The sequence below is a fragment of the Vanellus vanellus genome (genome assembly GCF_965231255.1).
Source record: "Vanellus vanellus genome assembly, chromosome: 24".
Taxonomy (NCBI): Eukaryota; Metazoa; Chordata; class Aves; order Charadriiformes; family Charadriidae; genus Vanellus; species Vanellus vanellus.
The window spans coordinates 4193864-4213074 of NC_138929.1; the positions used below are offsets into that span (position 1 = coordinate 4193864).

General features: G+C 64.2%; 1 protein-coding gene across 1 annotated transcript in view; it reads right to left on the reverse strand.

Moving 5' to 3' along the window:
- Nucleotides 1-1168: 1168 nt before the first annotated feature.
- MRC2 (mannose receptor C-type 2) overlaps nt 1169-19211 on the reverse strand; it is a gene marked incomplete at its 5' end in the record, with an annotated part of 28783 nt that continues 10740 nt past the window's right edge. Inside the window, 29 exons of the mRNA XM_082494944.1 lie at nt 1169-1474; nt 2012-2038; nt 2447-2626; nt 3035-3154; nt 3433-3582; nt 3783-3951; nt 4039-4277; nt 4766-4874; nt 5117-5280; nt 5367-5481; nt 5819-5964; nt 6077-6177; nt 6406-6473; nt 6778-6938; nt 7192-7227; nt 8657-8795; nt 8923-9025; nt 9440-9582; nt 9805-10022; nt 10145-10293; nt 10459-10574; nt 12954-13061; nt 13343-13497; nt 14690-14878; nt 16036-16179; nt 16818-16931; nt 17107-17271; nt 17495-17668; nt 17893-18291. Coding sequence (XP_082351070.1) covers nt 1254-1474; nt 2012-2038; nt 2447-2626; nt 3035-3154; nt 3433-3582; nt 3783-3951; nt 4039-4277; nt 4766-4874; nt 5117-5280; nt 5367-5481; nt 5819-5964; nt 6077-6177; nt 6406-6473; nt 6778-6938; nt 7192-7227; nt 8657-8795; nt 8923-9025; nt 9440-9582; nt 9805-10022; nt 10145-10293; nt 10459-10574; nt 12954-13061; nt 13343-13497; nt 14690-14878; nt 16036-16179; nt 16818-16931; nt 17107-17271; nt 17495-17668; nt 17893-18291 — 4322 coding nt within the window. The 3' untranslated portion in view covers nt 1169-1253. The remainder of the gene's footprint in view (nt 1475-2011; nt 2039-2446; nt 2627-3034; nt 3155-3432; nt 3583-3782; nt 3952-4038; nt 4278-4765; nt 4875-5116; nt 5281-5366; nt 5482-5818; nt 5965-6076; nt 6178-6405; nt 6474-6777; nt 6939-7191; nt 7228-8656; nt 8796-8922; nt 9026-9439; nt 9583-9804; nt 10023-10144; nt 10294-10458; nt 10575-12953; nt 13062-13342; nt 13498-14689; nt 14879-16035; nt 16180-16817; nt 16932-17106; nt 17272-17494; nt 17669-17892; nt 18292-19211) is intronic.

A 19211-nucleotide genomic window follows, 5' to 3' on the forward strand; every position in this document is an offset into this window, starting at 1 on the left:
GCACAGCTCCATCGCCAGGCAGGGGCTGCTCCTCCTCCTCCTCCGCTACACCCTACACGTAAAACAGGCAACCACAAACACCCCAGCCAGCTGTGTGAAAGAACGTATATATTCAGCACGCACTCAATACAGTATAGCAAAAAAAGCTATCGGTTCCTTAAAAAAAAACAAAAACAACAAAACAACCAACCCAACAACCACCAAACTTTCAAAATAACCACCAAAGCTTCCAAATCGCTCCCCACCCTACAGCCCTGACGTTCGTCCTTCTGGCCCCAACAAGGCAACCAGCGGCAAGCGACCCCAGCCCCGGCGCCGTCCCTGCCCGGCAAGGGACGGAGGGTGGCCCTGGTCTCCCGCAGCGCCTCGTGCCGCGGCACCCAGCTCCTCCCGCCGAGCCCGGGGTGCCGAGGATGCTCCTGCCGGGGAGGGACCTGGCCAGCGGTCTGCTTTGGTGCTATCGTGTGCAGTTATTTGGGGGTGACACACACCAAAGAAAACAGAAAGCGGGGTGGGCTCTGACTGCCAGCCTGGGGGGAGTAGCCGCAGCCTCGCCGGGGCTGGACGCAGCCCTAGGGATGTGCCGGGGAGGAGAGGGGGTCCCATCGCTGATGCCGGGGCGGGGGGGAGGGGGGGGTTGAATCCACGCTCGGATCGCTGCGACGGCGTCTCCGCTGCCTTCTTCCAGAGGTGGGGGACGAGGCTGAGGAGGGGGAGAGGAACGGCACGGCGGCGGGGACGGGGGGCGCTGGCAGGGCCCTCGCCGCTGAGCGCGGAGGGGAGGTAGATCAGCTTTAGAGACCTCTTGCCCAGGAGGGTGTCTTCTCGGACACCAGCTCGGTTCCTGGGGGGGAACGAGCCTGCCGCAGGGCCCTGAACGCCCGCGCTTGCCTTCTCCCAAGGGGAAGGTGTCTCGGAGCCTGTCCGCGCCACCGGAAAGCTCTTGAACTGGGGGGGGGCAACTTTCCTCAAAACTTTTTAGCCCTGAAACTGCCTCCACGGCTGCTGCAGGCAAACTCCCGGCAGATGGGGACAAGCCCGGAGGTGGCGGCAGTGACCCGCGGGGCAGGAGGGACCCCAGCTCCCTCCGCTCGCCCGCCTGGCCGGACCCCAACCCCGACCCCAGCCCCTCTCCCTGCCCTGCTGCAACGCTCCCGCTGCCGCCCCTGCCCCGTGCGCCATGGGGATAGCGTGTGTGATGCTCTCCGTCCTCCCCCCTCCCCAGGTCCCCGTCCCCAGCGTCCCCCCTGCCGTTAGTCTTGCTGCTCGTTCATCTCCATGTCCGACACCAGGATGTTCTTCTCGGCGGATTCGCTGGGGTTGGAGGTGGTGCGGCTGTAGCGGGCGCTCTCGAAGGCGCCCCGCTCCGCGCTCCGCCGACGCTTGTACAGGTAGACGGCGACGCCCAGCACGGCGCACAGCGCCAGCGTTGACAGCACCACCACGGCGATGGCCGTCGTGTTCTCCGGCAGAGCTGCGGGGAGGAGAAAAGGCCGGTGAAAGGCAGCCTGCCATCCCCTGCTGTCTCACCCTGCAGGAGGGGATCTGGCTGGTGGGTCTTCAAGCTGGACGGTGGCTCTTGGGCAGGATGGGTTAGAGTGGGACAGGACTGGAGTCTGCTTTGGTGTTTTGGGGACATCCTGCCCGGGGCAGAGCTCTCAGAGCCTGGCAGCCTCTCTGGGTCGCTCCCGATGTGCGTGAACAGCTGGATGCTGCCTGGGATGGATCTTTGGGATCCCACCAGCAGATGTGGTGTCCATCCCCCAGCCTGGCCAGGCAGTGTGGGCAAGGGTAGGAGAACCCGGCAAGGGGCCGGCCAGACACACTCCTCCATGGAGGGATGGCTCCTGCTGCTGGGGAGTCCTAACCCAGGGCCAAAACCACCCGGGAATGGGATTTCCCACCCGCAAACACCATTTCTTCAGTTATTAACACAAGCCGGGCTGCAGCACAGCCCTCCAGCGCCCGTTCCTGGCCCTGGTGCTGTGCCCTGGCCAATGGTGCCACTCACCTGCCCTGGAAAAGCTGCTCTCCTCCACTGCAACGACAACACAGACACATGAGCGAACGGCCACGGCACCCTCCCCTCTCCCCAGCACCAGCACCAGCGGCGCCGCGTCCTGCGCTGCTCTCAGCACCGCACCGCACAGACACCGGGTGACGTACAGCTGTGGGGTCCTCTGGTTCTGCTCCACCACCACCCCACCGGCCTCATCCTGCCCCAGGGTGCTGACCCGGCCACTGAGACATGCACAGCCCACCACTGAGCCCAGGGGGAACTTGCAGACCCTAGCACCAGCTCCTACAACCTCTCTACGCTGGAATTGCCCAAAACACGTGGCTGGTGCTACCAGCGGGACAGAGCTCTGCCCTGCAGCACCCTCCCCGGACCCCCAGCTCACCCCACATCAGCCCAGGCTCTAGGGGGAGCAGGGGGGTCCCCTACCTCGGGGGATCTTGCAGATGACCCCCATGGTGACGTTGGTGCAGGAGCCCAGGCGCCACACGCCGTTGCTGCTCTGGATCCAGTAGCAGCTGTTCTGGCTGAGCATGCTGGGCCCCGTGTCGTGCTGGCCCCAGTTGGAGTAGTTCACGGCGGTGTTGTCATGCCAAACCAAGGTGCCACCTGGGAAATGGAAGAATTAGGTCTGGAGAGGCTGAAAGGGATGCCCCATCTTTGTCCCAGTTTAGAAAGCACGGGGAAGTGTGATGGGGCAACAGGGAAGGGCAATGGGAAGGTGTGGTGGGGCAACGGGGAGGACCAGGGGTTGCAGGGCACCTTCCTGAACCTGCAGGCTCCAGCGCCTTGGAGAAGGCTCTGGGCTTGAAAACCACCACTCCCACCCCCCCAAGCCAGAGGAAGGACACACATGGCACGTCCAGCATGGCCTGAGGCTATGGGGTTCTTGGTCACACCGTGGCATGAGCCTCCCACATAGGTGTCACCACCAAGGGCTTCCTCTGCTCACTGCAGGCCTGGTGGGAATTCATGGTGTTGCCCAAGGGGGATAAAACCTTGTTCCTTCCTTCATACCTTTGGGGTTGAAGGTCATGCCCAGCCAGGCACCCTTGGACGGGCCCTCGTACGCCTGGAGGTGCTCCCACACAAAGACGTTTTCCATCTCGTCTTGGATGGACAACACTGTGCCACCGACTGCGGAAGAAAGACTGTCAGGGAAGAGCGTAGAGCTCGGAGAATGGAGCTCAGGAGCAGCAGTGCCCGAGATGACAAAGCTGAGGAACCACACACAAACCATATGGCAGCTGGGGAACCCCAACACGGAATAAGCAGGAGATGATGGCTGCCCAAGGCTGGACATGAGCACAGAGACAGGGGTCCCACTCATGCACCCACAGGCATGGTAGAGACACCATCCTCTTCCATTTCCAAGGATGTGTCACCCCCCTTCAGCCACCACAGCCCCCCCGTACCTTTCTGGCATCTCCTCATGGCATCCTTCTGCCCCAGGGTGATCTCCATGTGGAAGGTGTAGCAGTGGTCCCGGAAAGGGATCCAGGACGAGTCCTCCAGCGACTTGGGGCAGCTGCCACTGTAGCTCCACTTGTGTGTGCGGGGGGCGCCTGGGGAGCACACGGTGCATTGGGGGGGTGGGGGGGAACAGGGTGCCAAGGTCCCACAGCACGTTGGGCACCCAGCCCTGCAGGGACACGCACAGAGCTCCAGGAGGTCCCCGGTGAGATGCCATCTCCAACCCTTGGTTGTTCCCTACCCGCTCTGCCTCCCGCCAAGCCCCCGCGTGTCCCCCCCGCCATGGCAGCACCTGCTCGGAGCTGGCAGATGCCTCCCTGCAGCTTGGTGTCGCAGCCGGCCGTGCGCCAGCTCCCGTCCACGTCCATGTAGGAGCAGCCGGTGACCTGCTGGGGCTCCCCGTCCTGCCAGTTGGCGTAGAAGAGGCTCTCCTCCGTCAGCCACGAGTAGCTCCGGCCTCCCTGGAGAACCACAAGGAGGAGGAGAAGCTGGGGGGCTGCCGGGACCCCTGGGGACCCCCACCCCGGGCGCCTGTCCCCTTCCCTCACCTCGTCGTTGGCCAACCCGATCCAGAGCGGAGCCCGCAGGCTGCTGACGGCCTGGGTGAGGAACGCCTGGCTGTAGGGGTCGGGGATGGTGGCCAGGGTGGCGTTGAGGGTCTCGCAGAGCAGCAGCGCCTCGTGCCACCTGAGGGGTTTCTGCAGGATGCGGTAAGTGCTGTTGTGGTAAAAGAGGGTGCCGGTGGGCGAGGGGGGGTACGGCGTCCGCGCGGGGCTCAGGGACGGGTCTGGGGGAGCAAAGAGACATGGTCAGAGAGCATGGAGAACACTCCTGCATCCCAGGGGGGTCACCCCCTTGTCCATCCCCCTCCTCCCCCCCCCCTCCCCAAGCTGGGGTGTCCCTGGCAGCACTGTGCATGGGGCATGGGCACCTGGGGACATCCCGGTGCAGCCGGGGGGACGGCCATGTCCCCCAGGGGGACGAGCAGTGACACCCTGGTGCCATCCCCACCTTGGGGCTGTCCGTCAGGATGCACGTCCCTATGGGACACACCGAGCCAGGCTGGTTTGGGGGTGGCCCATGTACCACTGGGACCGGGGACCCCCCAAAGTCTGTCTCTCCAAGCTCCCCCAGCGCCCTGAGCTCCCCCCAGGCTGAACCCATGGCCCCAAACTCCCTGTCTGCAGCCCCACCACAGCACGGGGCACCGGGGGGGTGGTGGCACGTCCCCAGCGAGCAGAAGATGGGGCTGTCCCCCCTGTCGTCCCCTCCTACCTATGCTCCGCTGGCAGATGTAGCCGTGCTTCTCCTCCAGGCAGCTCCGGTCGTCCCAGCGCCCCGTGAAGTGGGGGGGTGAGCCGTGCCACACCACCACACAGTTGGTCTGCACAAAGCCAAAGCCGTGAGGTCAGCGCTGCCCTTCGCATCGTCATCCCACCCCCGGGGACACCCCCACCCCTAGGGGCACCCCCACCCCCAGAGACCCCCACCCTGCAGGGCAGGATCCTGCTCTGCCCTTAGAGAGCTGCCCTGGCACACTCAAACCTTCCATCCTCGTGGTGGGACGTGGGGATGAGACCTTCCCCGGGGATGGTGGATGCTATAGAGGGGGGGGTTCTCGCTCACCGGCTTGTCGCGGGGGCTGGAGGCGCTGCAGCCCGAGGGCTCGCCGGGCGCCCAGCTCACGTGCCGCAGCGGCTCGCCCTCCACCCACTGGAACTCCCTCTGGGCATCGTGGAGGCCGATCCAGAGGTCAAAGGAGATGTTGGGCAGCATGGACGTGATGAAAGCTGCAAGCGACGGGCGAGGCGCTGAGGATCATCCCCCGGCAGGTCCCCGGCCAGCGGGGCCGGTGGGGGCCGGGGGGGCCACTTACCCTGCTCCAGGGGGCTGGCGATGGTGGCCAGCACGGCGCCCTGGCTCTCGCACGCCTGTTTCGCCTCCGGCCACTTCACTATCTCGGCTTTGTCGTGGCCATTGAAACTGAAACACTGCACGGACGGGGGCACGGGACTGTCCTGGGGCTGCCAGCCATCCCCCCGCCCCAAGCTCTGCACCCTCCCCACTCACCCACCCTCTGCAGCCCCATCCTGCCCCACTGCTCCTTCTCCCCTTCGCACCCTCCTGCCGGCCGCCCCCCAACCCCTCCTGCACCCCCACCCCACGGCGCACCTCTGCCGGCGCCCCCGTGCATGCACCCCCAGCACTTCCCCCAAAACGCACGCGCGCATCTCTCTCCACCCTGCCATCCCTCAGCACCCCCCAACCCTCCTCCATGGGGCCGGTGGAAGACCAGGAGGTGGCCGTCCCCTCCCCGTCCCGCCGTACCTTGCTGAGGAAGGGAAACCAGCCGCGGGGACAGCCCCCGCTCGCAGGAGCGGGCAGCGGCGGGAGGGAAGGCTTCGCCGCCGTCCCATTGCTCCGCTTGCAGATGTAGGGCAGCGCCGTCAGGCACTTCTGGTCCCCCCAGTCCTCTGCGGGGAGGGACAGGCTGGGCATGAACCCCACCATCGCACCGGGGCAGAGGTGTCTCTGCTCAGCCTGCGGTCCCCCAGAGCCCCGGCACGGCCGGATCCGGCCCCTCACCTCTGCTGGCCGTCATGTACACGCACTTCTTGTCCTTGTTGATGGGCCGGGGCTTGCCAGGCGCCCAGGAGACGAAGTTGAGGAGGGACCCGTCGGACCACCTGGGAAAGGCACCGGTGGGAGCACGAGGCCGAGGGGTGACTTGGCGAATGGGACCAGTTGCACGCCCTAACTGGGAGTGTGCCCCACCGCTGCCCTCTCTCGGGTGAGGAAGCTCCATCCCAGCGCCCCAGCATGAGACCCCTGAGACGGAGGCGCTGAGTGCTCCGAGAGCTGGGGACGGTGGCACGGGGACATGCAGGGTGGCGGCGGCTCCGTCTCCGACTTACTTGAACCTCCCGTCGTTCTCGTAGGTGTGCAGCCCGATCCACCAGTGCTGCTCCTGGCCCCTGGAGAACTGCACGCCCGGAGAGGACACATCGGTGCCCTGCAGGGACTGGGTGTCCTTGGGGACAGCCATGGCCACCCTGGGCACGGGCAGCCCCCCTGCAGCTTGCACCGCGGCAAAAAGCACCACCTTGCCAAGCCCCAAACCCGCACCCACGCACCGGGAGCTGCCACCACCGCGCAACACCCACGGTGACCCCAGCAGGGCCAGGCTGCCCCCAGATAACGTCCCTCCAGCAAAGGATGGAAGAAGCTGGGGAGGGAGCAGCCCAGGGAGGCAGCGGAGCCCGGGGAGGTCCCCGTCCCCCCAGTACCTTCTTCAGGTTCTGGCCCAGGAAGCGCAGCTCGGCCTCGCCGTGCACCGACGCCAGCTCAGCCTGGAACCAGCTGCAGATGCGCTGCGCCTGCACCCACGTCGAGTGGTGCTCGAAGAACTTGTACTCCGCCTCCTGGTACTTCACCCACTCTTTGCTGCCTGCAGGCGGGGACCGGCGTCACGCCGGGGCTGTGCCACCCTCTGCCCGCAGCCACCAGCGCCTGCCACCCTGTCCCTCCGTCCCCCGTGGGCTGAGCTGCTTTGCTTTTGCTCCTCGCCCTCCCTCCTACGACCCCACGCAGGAGCCATCCTCCTCCGGGTAATGCTGCAGGGATGTCCCGACGGGATGGCAGATGCCCGGGGAGGACAGGATGGTCTACACTGGATGGACACACGGCCATGGCCAACGCACCTTGGGTCGTGATCTCCGGCTCCTTCACGTCGGCACCTGGCGAAAGGGCAAGGAGAGGCTGTCAGCGGGATGCGGGGCTGGGATGTTCCCGCTGATCACGGAATCACGGAATCACGGAATCTTCAGAGTTGGAAGGGACCCCTAGAGATCACCCAGCCCCACTCCCCTGCCACAGCAGGATTGCCCGGAGCACATCACTCAGGACTGCATCCAGGCGGGTCTTGAAAATCTCCAGGGAAGGGACTCCCCCCCTCCCTGGGCAGCCTGTGCCAGTGCTCTGCCACCCGAACCGTAAAGAAGTTTTTCCGTGTATTTGAATGGACTTCCTATGTTCCAACTTGTGCCCATGGCCCCTCGTCCTGTCACTGGGAACCACTGAAGAGAGCCTGGCTCCATCCTCCTTCAACCCACCCTTTAGATACTCGTACGCCATAATAAGGTCTCCCCTCAGCCTTCTCCTCTCCAGGCTGAAGAGTCCCAGCGCTCTCAGCCTTTCCTCATGAGGGAGATGCTCCAATCCCTTCATCATCTTAGTTGCCCTTCGCTGGACTCGCCCCAGCAGTTCCCTGTCCCTCTTGAACTGGGGAGCCCAGAACTGGACACAGTATTCCAGTTGTGGCCTCACCAGTGCAGAGTAGAGGGGGAGAATGACCTCCCTCCACCTACTGGCCACACTCTTCCCTATGCAGCCCAGGATTCCACTGGCCTTTTTGGCAACAAGGGCACATTCCTGGGTTATGGATAATATACTGTCTACCACGACCCCCAGATCCTTCTCCTCAGAACTACTTCCCAGCAGGTCCGCCCCTAACCTATACTGGTGCCTAGCATTCTTCCTCCCCAGGTGCAGGACATTGCACTTGCTCTTGTTGAACCTCATGAGGTTCTTCTCTGCCCAGCTCTCCAGCCTGTCCAGGTCACGCTGGATGGCAGCACGGCCCTCTGGGGTGTCAGCCACCCCTCCCAGTTCGGTATCACCAGCGAACTTGCTGAGGATACACTCTGTCCCCTCATCCAGGTCATTGATGAATATATGGAACAAAATTGGACTGAGTATTGACCCCTGGGGGACACCGCTGGTCACAGGTCTCCAACGAGACTCTGTGCCGCTGATCACAACCCTCTGAGTTCTGTCACACAGACAGCTCTCAATCCACCTCGCTGTCCCCTCCTCTAGCCCACGCTTCCCCAGCTTCCTAACGAGGATGTTATGGGAGACAGTGCCAAGTGCTGCTTGCCTGCAAAGCACCCGTGGGCTCCAAGGGCGAGATGCCCTCCCGAATCCCCCCGGATGGGCAGCCACCTCTCCCAGCCCCTGGGAGACTCATCCACCCATAAAAGCTCAACCTTCAGAAGAGAGGTGACAGAGGGTCCCCCCGCACCCGCTCCACCACCCCGCAGCCCACCCTCCGCCGGGTTCTTCAAAGCTGAAGGGTTTGGGGGGGGGTCTCTTCGCCCCGGGTACCTTTGGGCAGTTTGCAGATCCAGTCCAGCTGGGCTTCGCACTGCATCGGCATCCACTGCAGGGAGGCCAGGTCCAGCACCGCGCAGGTCCGGATGTCGTCGTCATCATAGTTACTGCGGTCAAAGTTGTGGTAGAAAAACTGGGGGGTCGAGAGAGAGACGGGCGGTGTTGGGCATTTCCACCGGTGCCGGATTTGCCCCTCCCTCCCCCCCCTCACCCCCCAAATGCCAACGGGGTTCATACTGCCGCGATCCCCCCGGACTCACCCCCAGCCCGTCGCTCCACCTCCAGCTCCTGTCCCCCGCGGGGTCCCGCCGGTTCAGGCCGATCCAAAACCAGTGCTGCTCGTGGAGCTCCGGCTCCGACTCCCTGCGGGGAGCCAGGGGCAGGCTGAGAACACGCTCCCCCCCCAACCGGAGCTTTTTCTATTTATGTACAAGTATGTATTTATAATCGGACTTTTTTGTTGTTTGTTTTCACAGCCCGCTGTCCCCACGACACCCAAGGCAGGAGCTCGGGTAACGGACACGCCGGCTCAGGGCTGAAGGAGTTTCAAACCCAAGCTCCATCCCCAAATTACACCGAATTTCCTGCGCTTCTCCCGCATCCCCTCTTCGGTGCAGCCACACAAACCGACGCACCTTCTGCACCCAAGTTCGTGCTCGAGGAGCCACATCCCCATCCCTGTCCGTCCACCCACGTGTGCCAGATCACGGGAGGGATGCCCGCTGGTGCCCAGCGCACTCGGGCAGCGGGACGCGCGCTGGCGCAGCCGCCTCTCACCCGAAAATCTTGTTGAGGGTGTTGGCCACAAAGTGCTCCTCCTCGTAGCTGCCCAGGCTGAGCAGCTGGGCTCCCAGCTCCCGGCAAAACTCCTGCGCCGCGATCCACGTCTTCTTCTCTTGCAGTTTCTCAAAGTTGAACACCTTGGGGAAGGAGGAAGCGGCGGCGCAGGGGGCTCAGCACCGGGAGAGGAGCAGAGCATCCTCCCCACCCCACCGGCAGCAGCATCCCGGGGCACGCTGCCACCGCCCAGCCCGAACCGGGCTCGTGGCGTCCGGGCGGCCCTTCGGAAGCACCAAAACGTGCTCCTTCACCCCCCGCTGCACCCCACAACGGCCAGGGCAAGCCCCCCCAGCACCCCTCACCTTGTAGCAGTGACGGAGCTTGGAGTCGGAGCTCCATCCCGGGGGGCAGGCGGCGGCCAGGCTGGGCGTGGGGTAGGGACCGGGCAGCTCGGGGTTGACCGGGGTGCCCAGGTTCTGCCGGCAGATGTACTTGGCCTTGAAGGTGCTGCAGTTCTTCACCTCCCACAGCCCCATGGAGCTGCCGGTGGCCAGGGCCACGCAGCCGCCCTTGTTGTAACCTGGAGCGCTCACAGGAGCGGGGAGGATGGCAACCTTAGGGTCAGACCGTGCTCGCTGGCAGAGCCAGCGCCCACCACACACGGAGGGGACGTCCCCATCCCACCCCTGGCCGCCCCCTTACCGGGCTGGTCGCGGTTCCAGTGGGTGTACATGACCTCATCACCACTCAGCCAGCGGAAAGCGCCCGTCTCGTTGATGTCCTGCAGTGCTGTCCAAAAATACTCCCCGTCCCAGCCGTAGATGAGGCTGCTGACGTAGGCCTGCTCGAACCTGGAGGGGCGGCGAGAGCGGGCGATGCTGCGGGCTGAGATGCCGAACAGCCCGTGCCACCGCAGCCCGCACACGGGCCATCAGCAAAGCCCGGCTGTGGGGTCACAGCCCTCCTTGGGGAGGTCCGTTTGGGGGCAAACCCACCACCGCTGGCGCGGCACTGACCTGTTGGTGATGGTGACCAGTGTGGAGCCGTAGTCGGAGCACATCTTGCGGGCGTCGCTGTAGGGGACGCGGTCCTCGCCCAGCCAGAAGCAGGAGGGGCTGTGCCACTTCCAGCCCTGGGGACGGGTGACAGGGGACGTCCGCCACCGCTCGCCCCAGCCCTCCCCCAGAAGGACGGGAGCGAACCCGGGGGGAAGGGGTGGGGGAGGCAAAGCAACATCCCGCGTCCCCCGCTGCCACCTCCGCCTTCTCCTGGGAGGTCTCCTGCCCCCGGCCGCCCCGGCTTGACCCCGCTCAGCTTTGAGCTCTAACAAGCCCCCGGCCCCAGAGGACATGGCTGCAAGGAAAACAAACACCCAGGCAGCTTCAAAGCCGGGGAAACGGCTCTCCCTGCCAATGTCCAGCCCCGGCCGGGGCGCGGGGAGGGGAGCACAATCCTCCTCTATACGCCGCAGGGCCGAATCCAGAGCGAGTCCCACCGCAGCCTGCTTTAATCCCCCGCCTTGTTGATGTTGGAGCCTCTCCGGGGCCGGAGACACAATAGAGCCTGTTTTCTGCCAGAGCAGGGAGCGGGGCGGCCCCGGGGCTGGCAGCGGCGCGGGGAGGGACACGGGGGCTCATCGGCGGGAGGGGACACGCGTGTGATGGAAGAGCAAGCCGGGGTGGGAAGGGTGAAGGGGCTCGGCCGGGGGGACAAGCGGCCCCAGGCTCGGAGACCCTCCTGGCACGGTAGGAAGCATCCCCGGGGTTTTACCCCTGGGTGCCCCGGCCACTGGAAGGACAGTGTGGGACATGCGCCACGTGCAGCGTCAGCAGCGCGGTGGGAAGGGAAGCGGGAGAGCGGTTTTGGGAGACCAAGAGGAAAATGACGGCGAATCCCATTTTTTCCCCCAAGTTCCTGCTCCCACAGTCTTTTCCCAACGTTAGCAAATCCCGATAGGGACCAACCCGCAGCCCCTGCCCTGGGCTGGGTCCCCCTGGGAACAGCATGGACACCCCTGAGCAGCCGGGAAAGGGGCCCCACATGGGACAGAGCAGGTCCCCGATGTCCCCAGAAGGGCCCAACCAGCCCGGGGCCTCGGCATCGCTAAAACCCCAGGGGTGCTCTCCCATGCACCGAGCACCACAGCAAGCCCCTGTGACCCAAAAAGGGGCCAGAATGGGACCGTCAACCCCAACTGCTGCCTCCAGCCCCCGATCCCCGCGTGCCCCAGCCTCCCTCTCCGGTTCTGCCTCCCCCATCGCCCAAACCTCCATCCCCCATTGCTTCCCTGAGGGCTGTTGCAAAAATAAAGGGGTTTTGGAAAGGGGGAGAAAAAGCAGCAAAGCCACCAAGAAAAACCAGCACGGCGGCTGGAAAGGACTGGAGTCAATCCTCCGAGCAAGATTCTGCCTCCTCTTCATCAACCTCTGCATCCGGATGGCAAATGGCCCCGCTGAGGATGAGGAGGGGGAGGACGGATGGCAAAAGGCTTTTCCTCGCTTCATTTATCATTCCCAGTTTGTTTCCCAGCGGGTGCACCTCTCTGCTGAGCACCCAAGGCCAGATTAAGACCGCGGCTGGAGAGGCAGAAGGGACATAAATCTGCCTGGGGACATCCTGCAAGCTCTCAGCGCTGCTTTGGGGACAAGCAGATGGGGGGTGGTGGCACACTGCCACCAAGCACCTCGTCCCCAGCACTCGCCGACACTGGGGCTCCTCCGGCTCCGCCTGGCAGCCCCCCAAACCTGGTCTGGGGCGCCAGCTCGCCCGGCTGCCCTGCTCCCCCCGAGCGCCCGCAGGGCCAAGCAGCTGCTGGGGTTTGTCCCTGCTGCGACGGGGTACAGACCTCGGAGGAGCCCCGGCAGCACCCCTGGGAGCCGGCCCGGAGAGGCTGCTTGCTAGTCCGAGCGCGAGCTGGCTTGTTTTGAAAGGCTGGGAGATGTTCGAGAGCGGCGGCGATGCCAGGCTCGCCGCTCAAAGAGGCACAAAAGCCACGTCCCAGCAAGCGTGGGAACGGGGCGGCCTCAGCCCCCGCGCGACAGCTGGGGAAACTGAGGCAGAGCGCGGGGTGGGTGAGAACCTGCCGGTTTGGTGGCCGTCTCCCCGAAATGCCCAGAGAACACAGCCTGCCACCGCGGGACCAGCAGCTGCCTCCGTCCCGCCGGGCTCCTGCACACAGCAGCTTCGCTGCCGGGTTTTGGCACCGCGAGAGGCAAGCGGAGAGGAGGGGGGGGGGGGGAAGAACATCCCTGCTGGCAACCAAGGCAGCCCAAGGGGGAGGATCTTGGATGATGGAGACACATTTTTTTGTCTCAATTTCTTCCCGCGGCCTCATGCAACCGCAGAAGCGAGGGGCTCAGCAGCCCCGGGCACAGACCCGCAGCGCCGGGTGCCGCTCAGCAGCGCACCCCAAAATGGTTTTGGGGAGAGGTCCGCTGCGACCCCGAAGCCCCGAGCGTCGGGCAGAGCCGGGGAGCAGCCAGAGCCACCTCCCGCCCCAGGTGCCCCTCACCTTTCGGCACCCGTGGTCATCCTCTTCCTTCTCCTGGCTCACCCGGCCGGGCTTTTTGCAGATGGAGGGCAGGGTCTGGTTGCACGGGCTGTCGTTCCACCTCCCTTCCTGCACAGCAGGGAGAAGAGCAGCGCTGAGCCCAGCCGCCAGCCCGAGGAACTCCCCAGCCCGTCCAACCCCCCCCCCCCGCTGAGCTGACGGATTGTCCTCCCCTACACCAAATCCCCAAGGATGCCGTGCTGGATCCCTCCCATCCCAACAGCTGGGATGAGATGTATCCAACCCCAGCCGGAGGTGCTCCCCCGAGGTACCCCTTCCCTGGCCACGAGGATGCCGCAGCGGTCTCTGCGGAGGTGCAGGATGAACCCCCTTCTGCCCGGGACTCTCACCGGCCCCCAGATGGTCACGCAGTCTTCCAGGCTGTCGCGGAAGTTGTTGGGCTCGAAGGGGTGCCAGTAGGTGAACCTCACGGGCGTCCCATCCGACCACTCGAAGTTCATCTGCAGCTTGAGGTCATTTAGGCCAATCCAGAGCTCCTCCACGTCTGCGGAGACAGGAGGGTCAGGGGGTGAAATTGCCTCTGCATGGCTGCAACCTTGCAGAAACCCACCCGCTGACACGAGTCCCCGCGATGTGGGACCACAGCACCTGCCAAAACCCCTCGTAGGCGCCGCAGGGCTCAGCCTCTAAGCCCAGCCACGCCAGCAGGCAGGGGCAGGCAGGGCAGGCAGGGCAGCTCCTGCCCACAAGGACAGACCCACGAAGAAGGACACACGGCGATGTTTGCCAGCAGTTTTCGGCGAGGTGCTGGCAGCAGCGCAATGACAAACTCCGGACCCGTGGGCTGAGGTCCAGCGAGCTACTGGTTTTCAACCATTCCCTCCCATCCCACCCCCATCTGCTCCCAGCCTGGGACCACCGGCACGTCGCCCTTCTTCCTCCACCCTCCTGCGGCTCCTGCCTCCCTCGGCATTAACTCCCTTCAGCCCCCGGTCCCTGCTGAAGTCTGGGTCCCCCGATGTCCCCATGGGGGGTTTTGCTGCCAGGCTCTTCCTCTGCAGAGCGGGGACGGGCTGCGCTCGCGGGAGTGCGTAATGCGGCCGGAGGGGCGGCATTCGTATGGGAACAGTCCAACCCGAACCAAAGGTGACCCTAATGAGGGGTGGCACAAGCGGGACCCAGAGGATGGTGGTATAGGTGCTCCCCTGTACCACCACGCACGATTGCTCGGGCTGAAACTTCCCAAGTACCATCCCAGCTTGGACACACCGCAACGTGGGAAACTTCAACCCAAGTACACCCGGGTGAAGCCCGAAGTCGAAAGAGAAGCCCGGGATGCTGTAGGCAGGCACTGCCCCTCCACTGGACTCATGTCCTGGGCAGGTTTAGCAGCAGGAGGTGCAGCCCCCTCCAGCAAGGCCAGCAGCCCTTTTCTTCCCATCTTTTTCTACATTAACCAACCAGGACTAGTGCCATTCCCAGCTGCAGCTGTGTATTTTCTCGCCCAGCAGCGCAGCCTCCCAGGAACGGCTTTTACATCTGCTGGATGGAGGATGCGCCTGGAGCACGGGCTCCTCCAAGCACCACATCCCCTCCCAGCCCGGGGTCTCCTCCGCTCCCTCCACAGCCACGAACCAATTCAACTTTGCAGCCCCCCATCGCACAGAGGTGACCTTTCCGCAGACCCCCAAAATCAGACGGGAAGGGTGCTGCGGGCACAGCGGGCTCCCCCTTACCCTGCTTGATCTGCTTGGTGACGAACTCCAGCTCGGAGAGGGTGTGGATGCTGACCAGGTCTCCCCCGCTCCGCAGGCAGGTCTTCTTCGCCTCCTGCCAGCTCTTCTTCTCTCCCACCAGGCGGTAGCAGTTGGACTGGAAGGGCTGCCAGCTGGGCTCGCAGTCCACCTTCACCTCCGACCACGAGTCTGGCAGGACACAAGGCAGCCTGAGGGCTCCCGTCCCGCTCTCCAACCCGCTCCTTGGCAGGGAGAGGAGCACGGGCAGGGACCGCAGTCCCAGGGGGCGTGCAGGAGACCAACCCAAAGCAACCGTGGGAAGGCTGCGGCCAAAACGTAACGCGCAATGGCAAGGCGCAGGCTTTCGAGCTCCGGGGACAAAACAAAATCCCTTTTGTTTGCAGAGGAGCGATAGCAGAGCAGGACAGAGAGCACTCTGGCCCCGGGGGACCATGGGGGACCTCCGGCTCCTCTCGATTCCTCCCTGTGCTGGTTTTGGCGGGGGCAGAGTTAATTTTCTTCGCAGTAGCTAGTGTGGGGCTATGTTTTGGATCCGGGCTGGAAACAGCGTTGATAAAGCAGGGATGTTTTAGTTACTGCCGAGCAGTGCTGACACAGCGTCAAGGCTTTTGCTGCTCCTCCCCCCGCCACCAGCGAGGGCTGGGGGGCACAAGGAGTCGGGAGGGGACACAGCCGGGAGAGCTCACCCCAACTGACCACAGGGGTGTTCCATACCCTGTAACCTCACGCTCAGCACACAAAGCCGGGGAAGGAGAAGGAACGGGGAGACGTTCGGAGTGATGGCGTTTGGCCTCCCCCCGAGTCACCGTTACGCGTGATGGAGCTCGGCTGTCCTGGGGATGGCTGACCACCCGCCCGCCCACGGGGAGCAGGGAGTGAAGTCCCTGTTGTGCTCTGCTTGCGCGTGCGGCTTTTGATTTACTTATGAAAGTGAGTTTCTCTCAACCCACGAGTTTTCTCAGTTTTACTCTTCAGGTTCTCTCCCCATCCCGCCGGTGGGAGTGGGCGAGTAGCTGCGGGGGGCTCAGCTGCCGGCTGGGGTTAAACCACGGCGCTCCCCTGCCCCTCGCACCCAGCGCTTCTCGGGGGGTGCTCCCTGGAGAGGCCCTTTTCCAAATCTAGGCAACCCTGGGGAGCTCGACCACTGCTCTGCACATCCAGGGCACCAACGAGCTGGGGACACCATGGCCATCTCCATGGGCTGCTCCGGCACACGGGCAGCATCCCCTGACTATGCCAGGACGGGAGTACACCTCACCAGGATACGGGGCTACCCATTTGGGATACGGGATACCCTTCCCGGTGCTACTCTTTCCCCCCCTCACCCGTCAGGAAGGGGTCGGCGGTGGCGTTGGGCTTCTTCTTGCAGACGTAAGGGAGGGCGATGCCGCAGTCGCGGTTCTGCCACCCTCCGGACGACTCGGTGCGGATCACGCCACAGTTCTCCTCGCTGGGGTTGTCGGGCTGGTCTGGAAAATGGGGTGGGGTGAGGGACGCACACGCTGCTGAGGAGCTGAGGCAGAGCCGCCAACGCTGCCCACGCAGGCAGGGCACCGTGCGAGGGCCGGCGCCGGCAGGGTGCAGCTCTGCCGGCTCCGACACCAGTAAAGACCTATTCATTGTGTTATTTTGCACGATGAAGACGTGACCTCCCATGCCCGGGATTATTTATTGTGCCTCGCTGCACGAGGACCCGGAGCATCGCTATTCTGCCTACAAATGTCGGATGGCAGCTGGGGGGGACATGGTACCAGACCTGAACTGTTCCCACCTGTCCCCAAACCTCCTCCGAGGGTACCACTCCTCAGCCCCGCTCCGGCACCGAGCTGGGATGCAATGACCCTCCAGACCAGGGTGCTCAACCCAGGTTATCCACGGGGCTACCGAGGGTTTGCAGCGGGACAATTCCCCCTCCAGCACCCTCTGTCCCCCCTCCAGCTCCACGGATGTCCCAGGCTGCTCTGCAGACCCACGAGGCTCTCCAGCCCCCACCAGCAAGGGGACACCCCGTAGCAGCCCGGGCCACCTCCCCTGTCACGGGGCCACCTCCAGTGGTCACAGACAATTCCCCAGCCCCACCACCACCACCGTAACCCCCCCAGCTCACCGCTCTCCCAGTTGAGGTACTTGAGGGGTGAGTTGTCCGACCACTGCCAGCCTCCGTTGATGTCCAGGTCATTGAGCCCAATCCAGAGCGTGGAGCTGTACCCGGTCAGCAGCCCTGGGACCGACACAGCCAGAGGGGCAGGATCAGTCCCGTCAGCCCAAACTCAACCCCCAGCCTGTCACCATCCCCAAACCAACCACCCGGGGCAGCCAGAGTAACCTGGCACCGGTGGTGGCCACTGTGGCACCAGCTCTGCCCCGGGCACGCAGCCAGGCTGCCATCACCGCACCGTTGATGTAGGTCTGCTCGTGGATCTCGGTGATGCTGAGCAGGTTGGCCCCTTGCTGCTCACAGCTATTCCAGGCCTCCCGCCACGACAGCGTCGACTGGAAGTTGAACTGGTAGCAGCTGTTGGTGAGGTGGTCCTTGTCCCAGAAGGTCTCGCAGTCATTGCCTGTGGGGATGAGCATGGTGAGCACCCGACACAGCCCCATCCACAGCTCCAAAAACCCCCAATAACCCCCAAAAGCAACACAACCAGAAGCCAGCGGGCCTCCTCCGGCACGGCAGGCTGCTCATGGCAGGAGGGATGAGCCAGGAGGAAAGGGGAGAGGGAGAAAAGCCCCCAGGTGGGATGAACATGAGGTTCCCCCGTGGGACGCGTCCCCCACACTTACTCTTTATGGGGCAGAAACCCCATCGCTCGTCCTTGCCGTAGTCCTGGGTGGTGGCACACCAGAGATGGCCGTCCTCCCGCCCCGTGCTGGTGCACTCGTGAAACCACTGGTTGTCATACTTGAAGGGGATGGTGCAGGGCTTCCCATGCGAGTTGCCCTGGATGGTGTAAATCTCTGCGGGGAAAGAGGAACCCTTGCTGGAGGCCGTGTCTATGGGAGGTTTGGGGTGCAGGGGCTGCCTGCTCCCTGGGGCTGATCCCCATTGCCCCGATCCTCCCTGGTTTTGCAGCCCCCCCCACCCCCCGGCAGGTCCCAACTGCTGCAGCACCACGGCCTCAGCTCACATTTTGGGGCTGCTTTGGGTTACGGGATAATACTAACGCCCAACGAGGCATTACCAGAGTATGGCACGGAGCACAGATCCTCCTCGGTGCCGTACGTCCTCCACTGCGAGCCACGTGCCTGGTCCCCCCTATCCAGGGAGGAATTGCCCGGGCGGGCGCCGAGATGCTGGGAGAGCTGCTCCCCGAGGCCGCGGCAGCTCCAGCGCATGTTGACGGACTCGCGGTCGCACTCGTAGGTGGCCAAGGGGTGCAGCCCCGCCGTGGCGTTGGCCCCGTGCCACGACACCCCCAGGCACTGCATGGCCCCCACGTTGAAGAGGCGATTTCGCGAAACCCATTTCCACTGCTGGGCCGGGGCGCTGGCGTTGCAGCCCTTGGCGAGTCTCACCAGCGAGTCCTTCGTCTCCAGGCAGCCCTGCGCGCCCGCGTTGTAGATGAGGAAGACTTTGGAGTCTGAGGGAAAAAACAGAACGGTTTGGGTTGGAAGGGACCTTGAAGATCATCCAGTGCCACCCCCTGCTCCGGGCAGGGCCACCTCCCCCCAGCCCAGGTTGCTCCCAGCCCCATCCAACCCGGCCTTGAACGCCTCCAGGGATGGGGCAGCCACAGCTTCTCGGGACAACCTGCGCCAGGGGCTCACCGCCCCCACAGGAGAGAATTTCCTCCTAATATCTCACCTACATCTCCCCTCTTCCAGTTTGAAGCCATTCCCCCTCGTCCTGTCACTCCATGCCCTTGGAAAAAGTCCCTCCCCAGCTCTCCTGTATACCCCCTTTAGGCACTGGAGGGCCACAATAAGGTCTCCCCGGAGCCTTCCCTTCTCCAGGCTGAACACCCCCAACTCTCTCAACCTGAATGGATAAAGGTCTAAAGCATCGCTGGGGATTCGGCGTCGTGCCACGCATCGCCCCAGCCCTGCCAGAGCACCCTGCCTCCCTTTCCATGCGCAGCAAGTTTCGGGATGCATCCCCGCGCACAGCACCCGGCATGCTGGGGACCACTGCTTTCCTGCGGAAGTATCCCCGGCGTTTGCCCTGATGCCTGTCCTCGGGGTGATGGGCTCCAGGCAGGGGTGACACAGATGGGTGTTTGCACCAAGTGTGGCACTCCCACAAAGCACCAGCAAATGGCTTTTGGGCATTGGAGCCGGTGCAAGGAGCTCGCTCGCTCTAACAGCATCATCAGAGCCATTTAAAATCGAGTTCCCATCGGCAGCACCCAGCTGCAGCATCCCGAGGCACCGCAACGAGCCCCACGCCGGCGCCGGAGGAGCCCACGCCAACGGCTTCGGCACCGGCCATCTGCTCCGGGCAGAGAGAAACAGAGCGGGGAAACAGAGAGCGCATCCATCATTTTTATGTGTATTTGGGGAC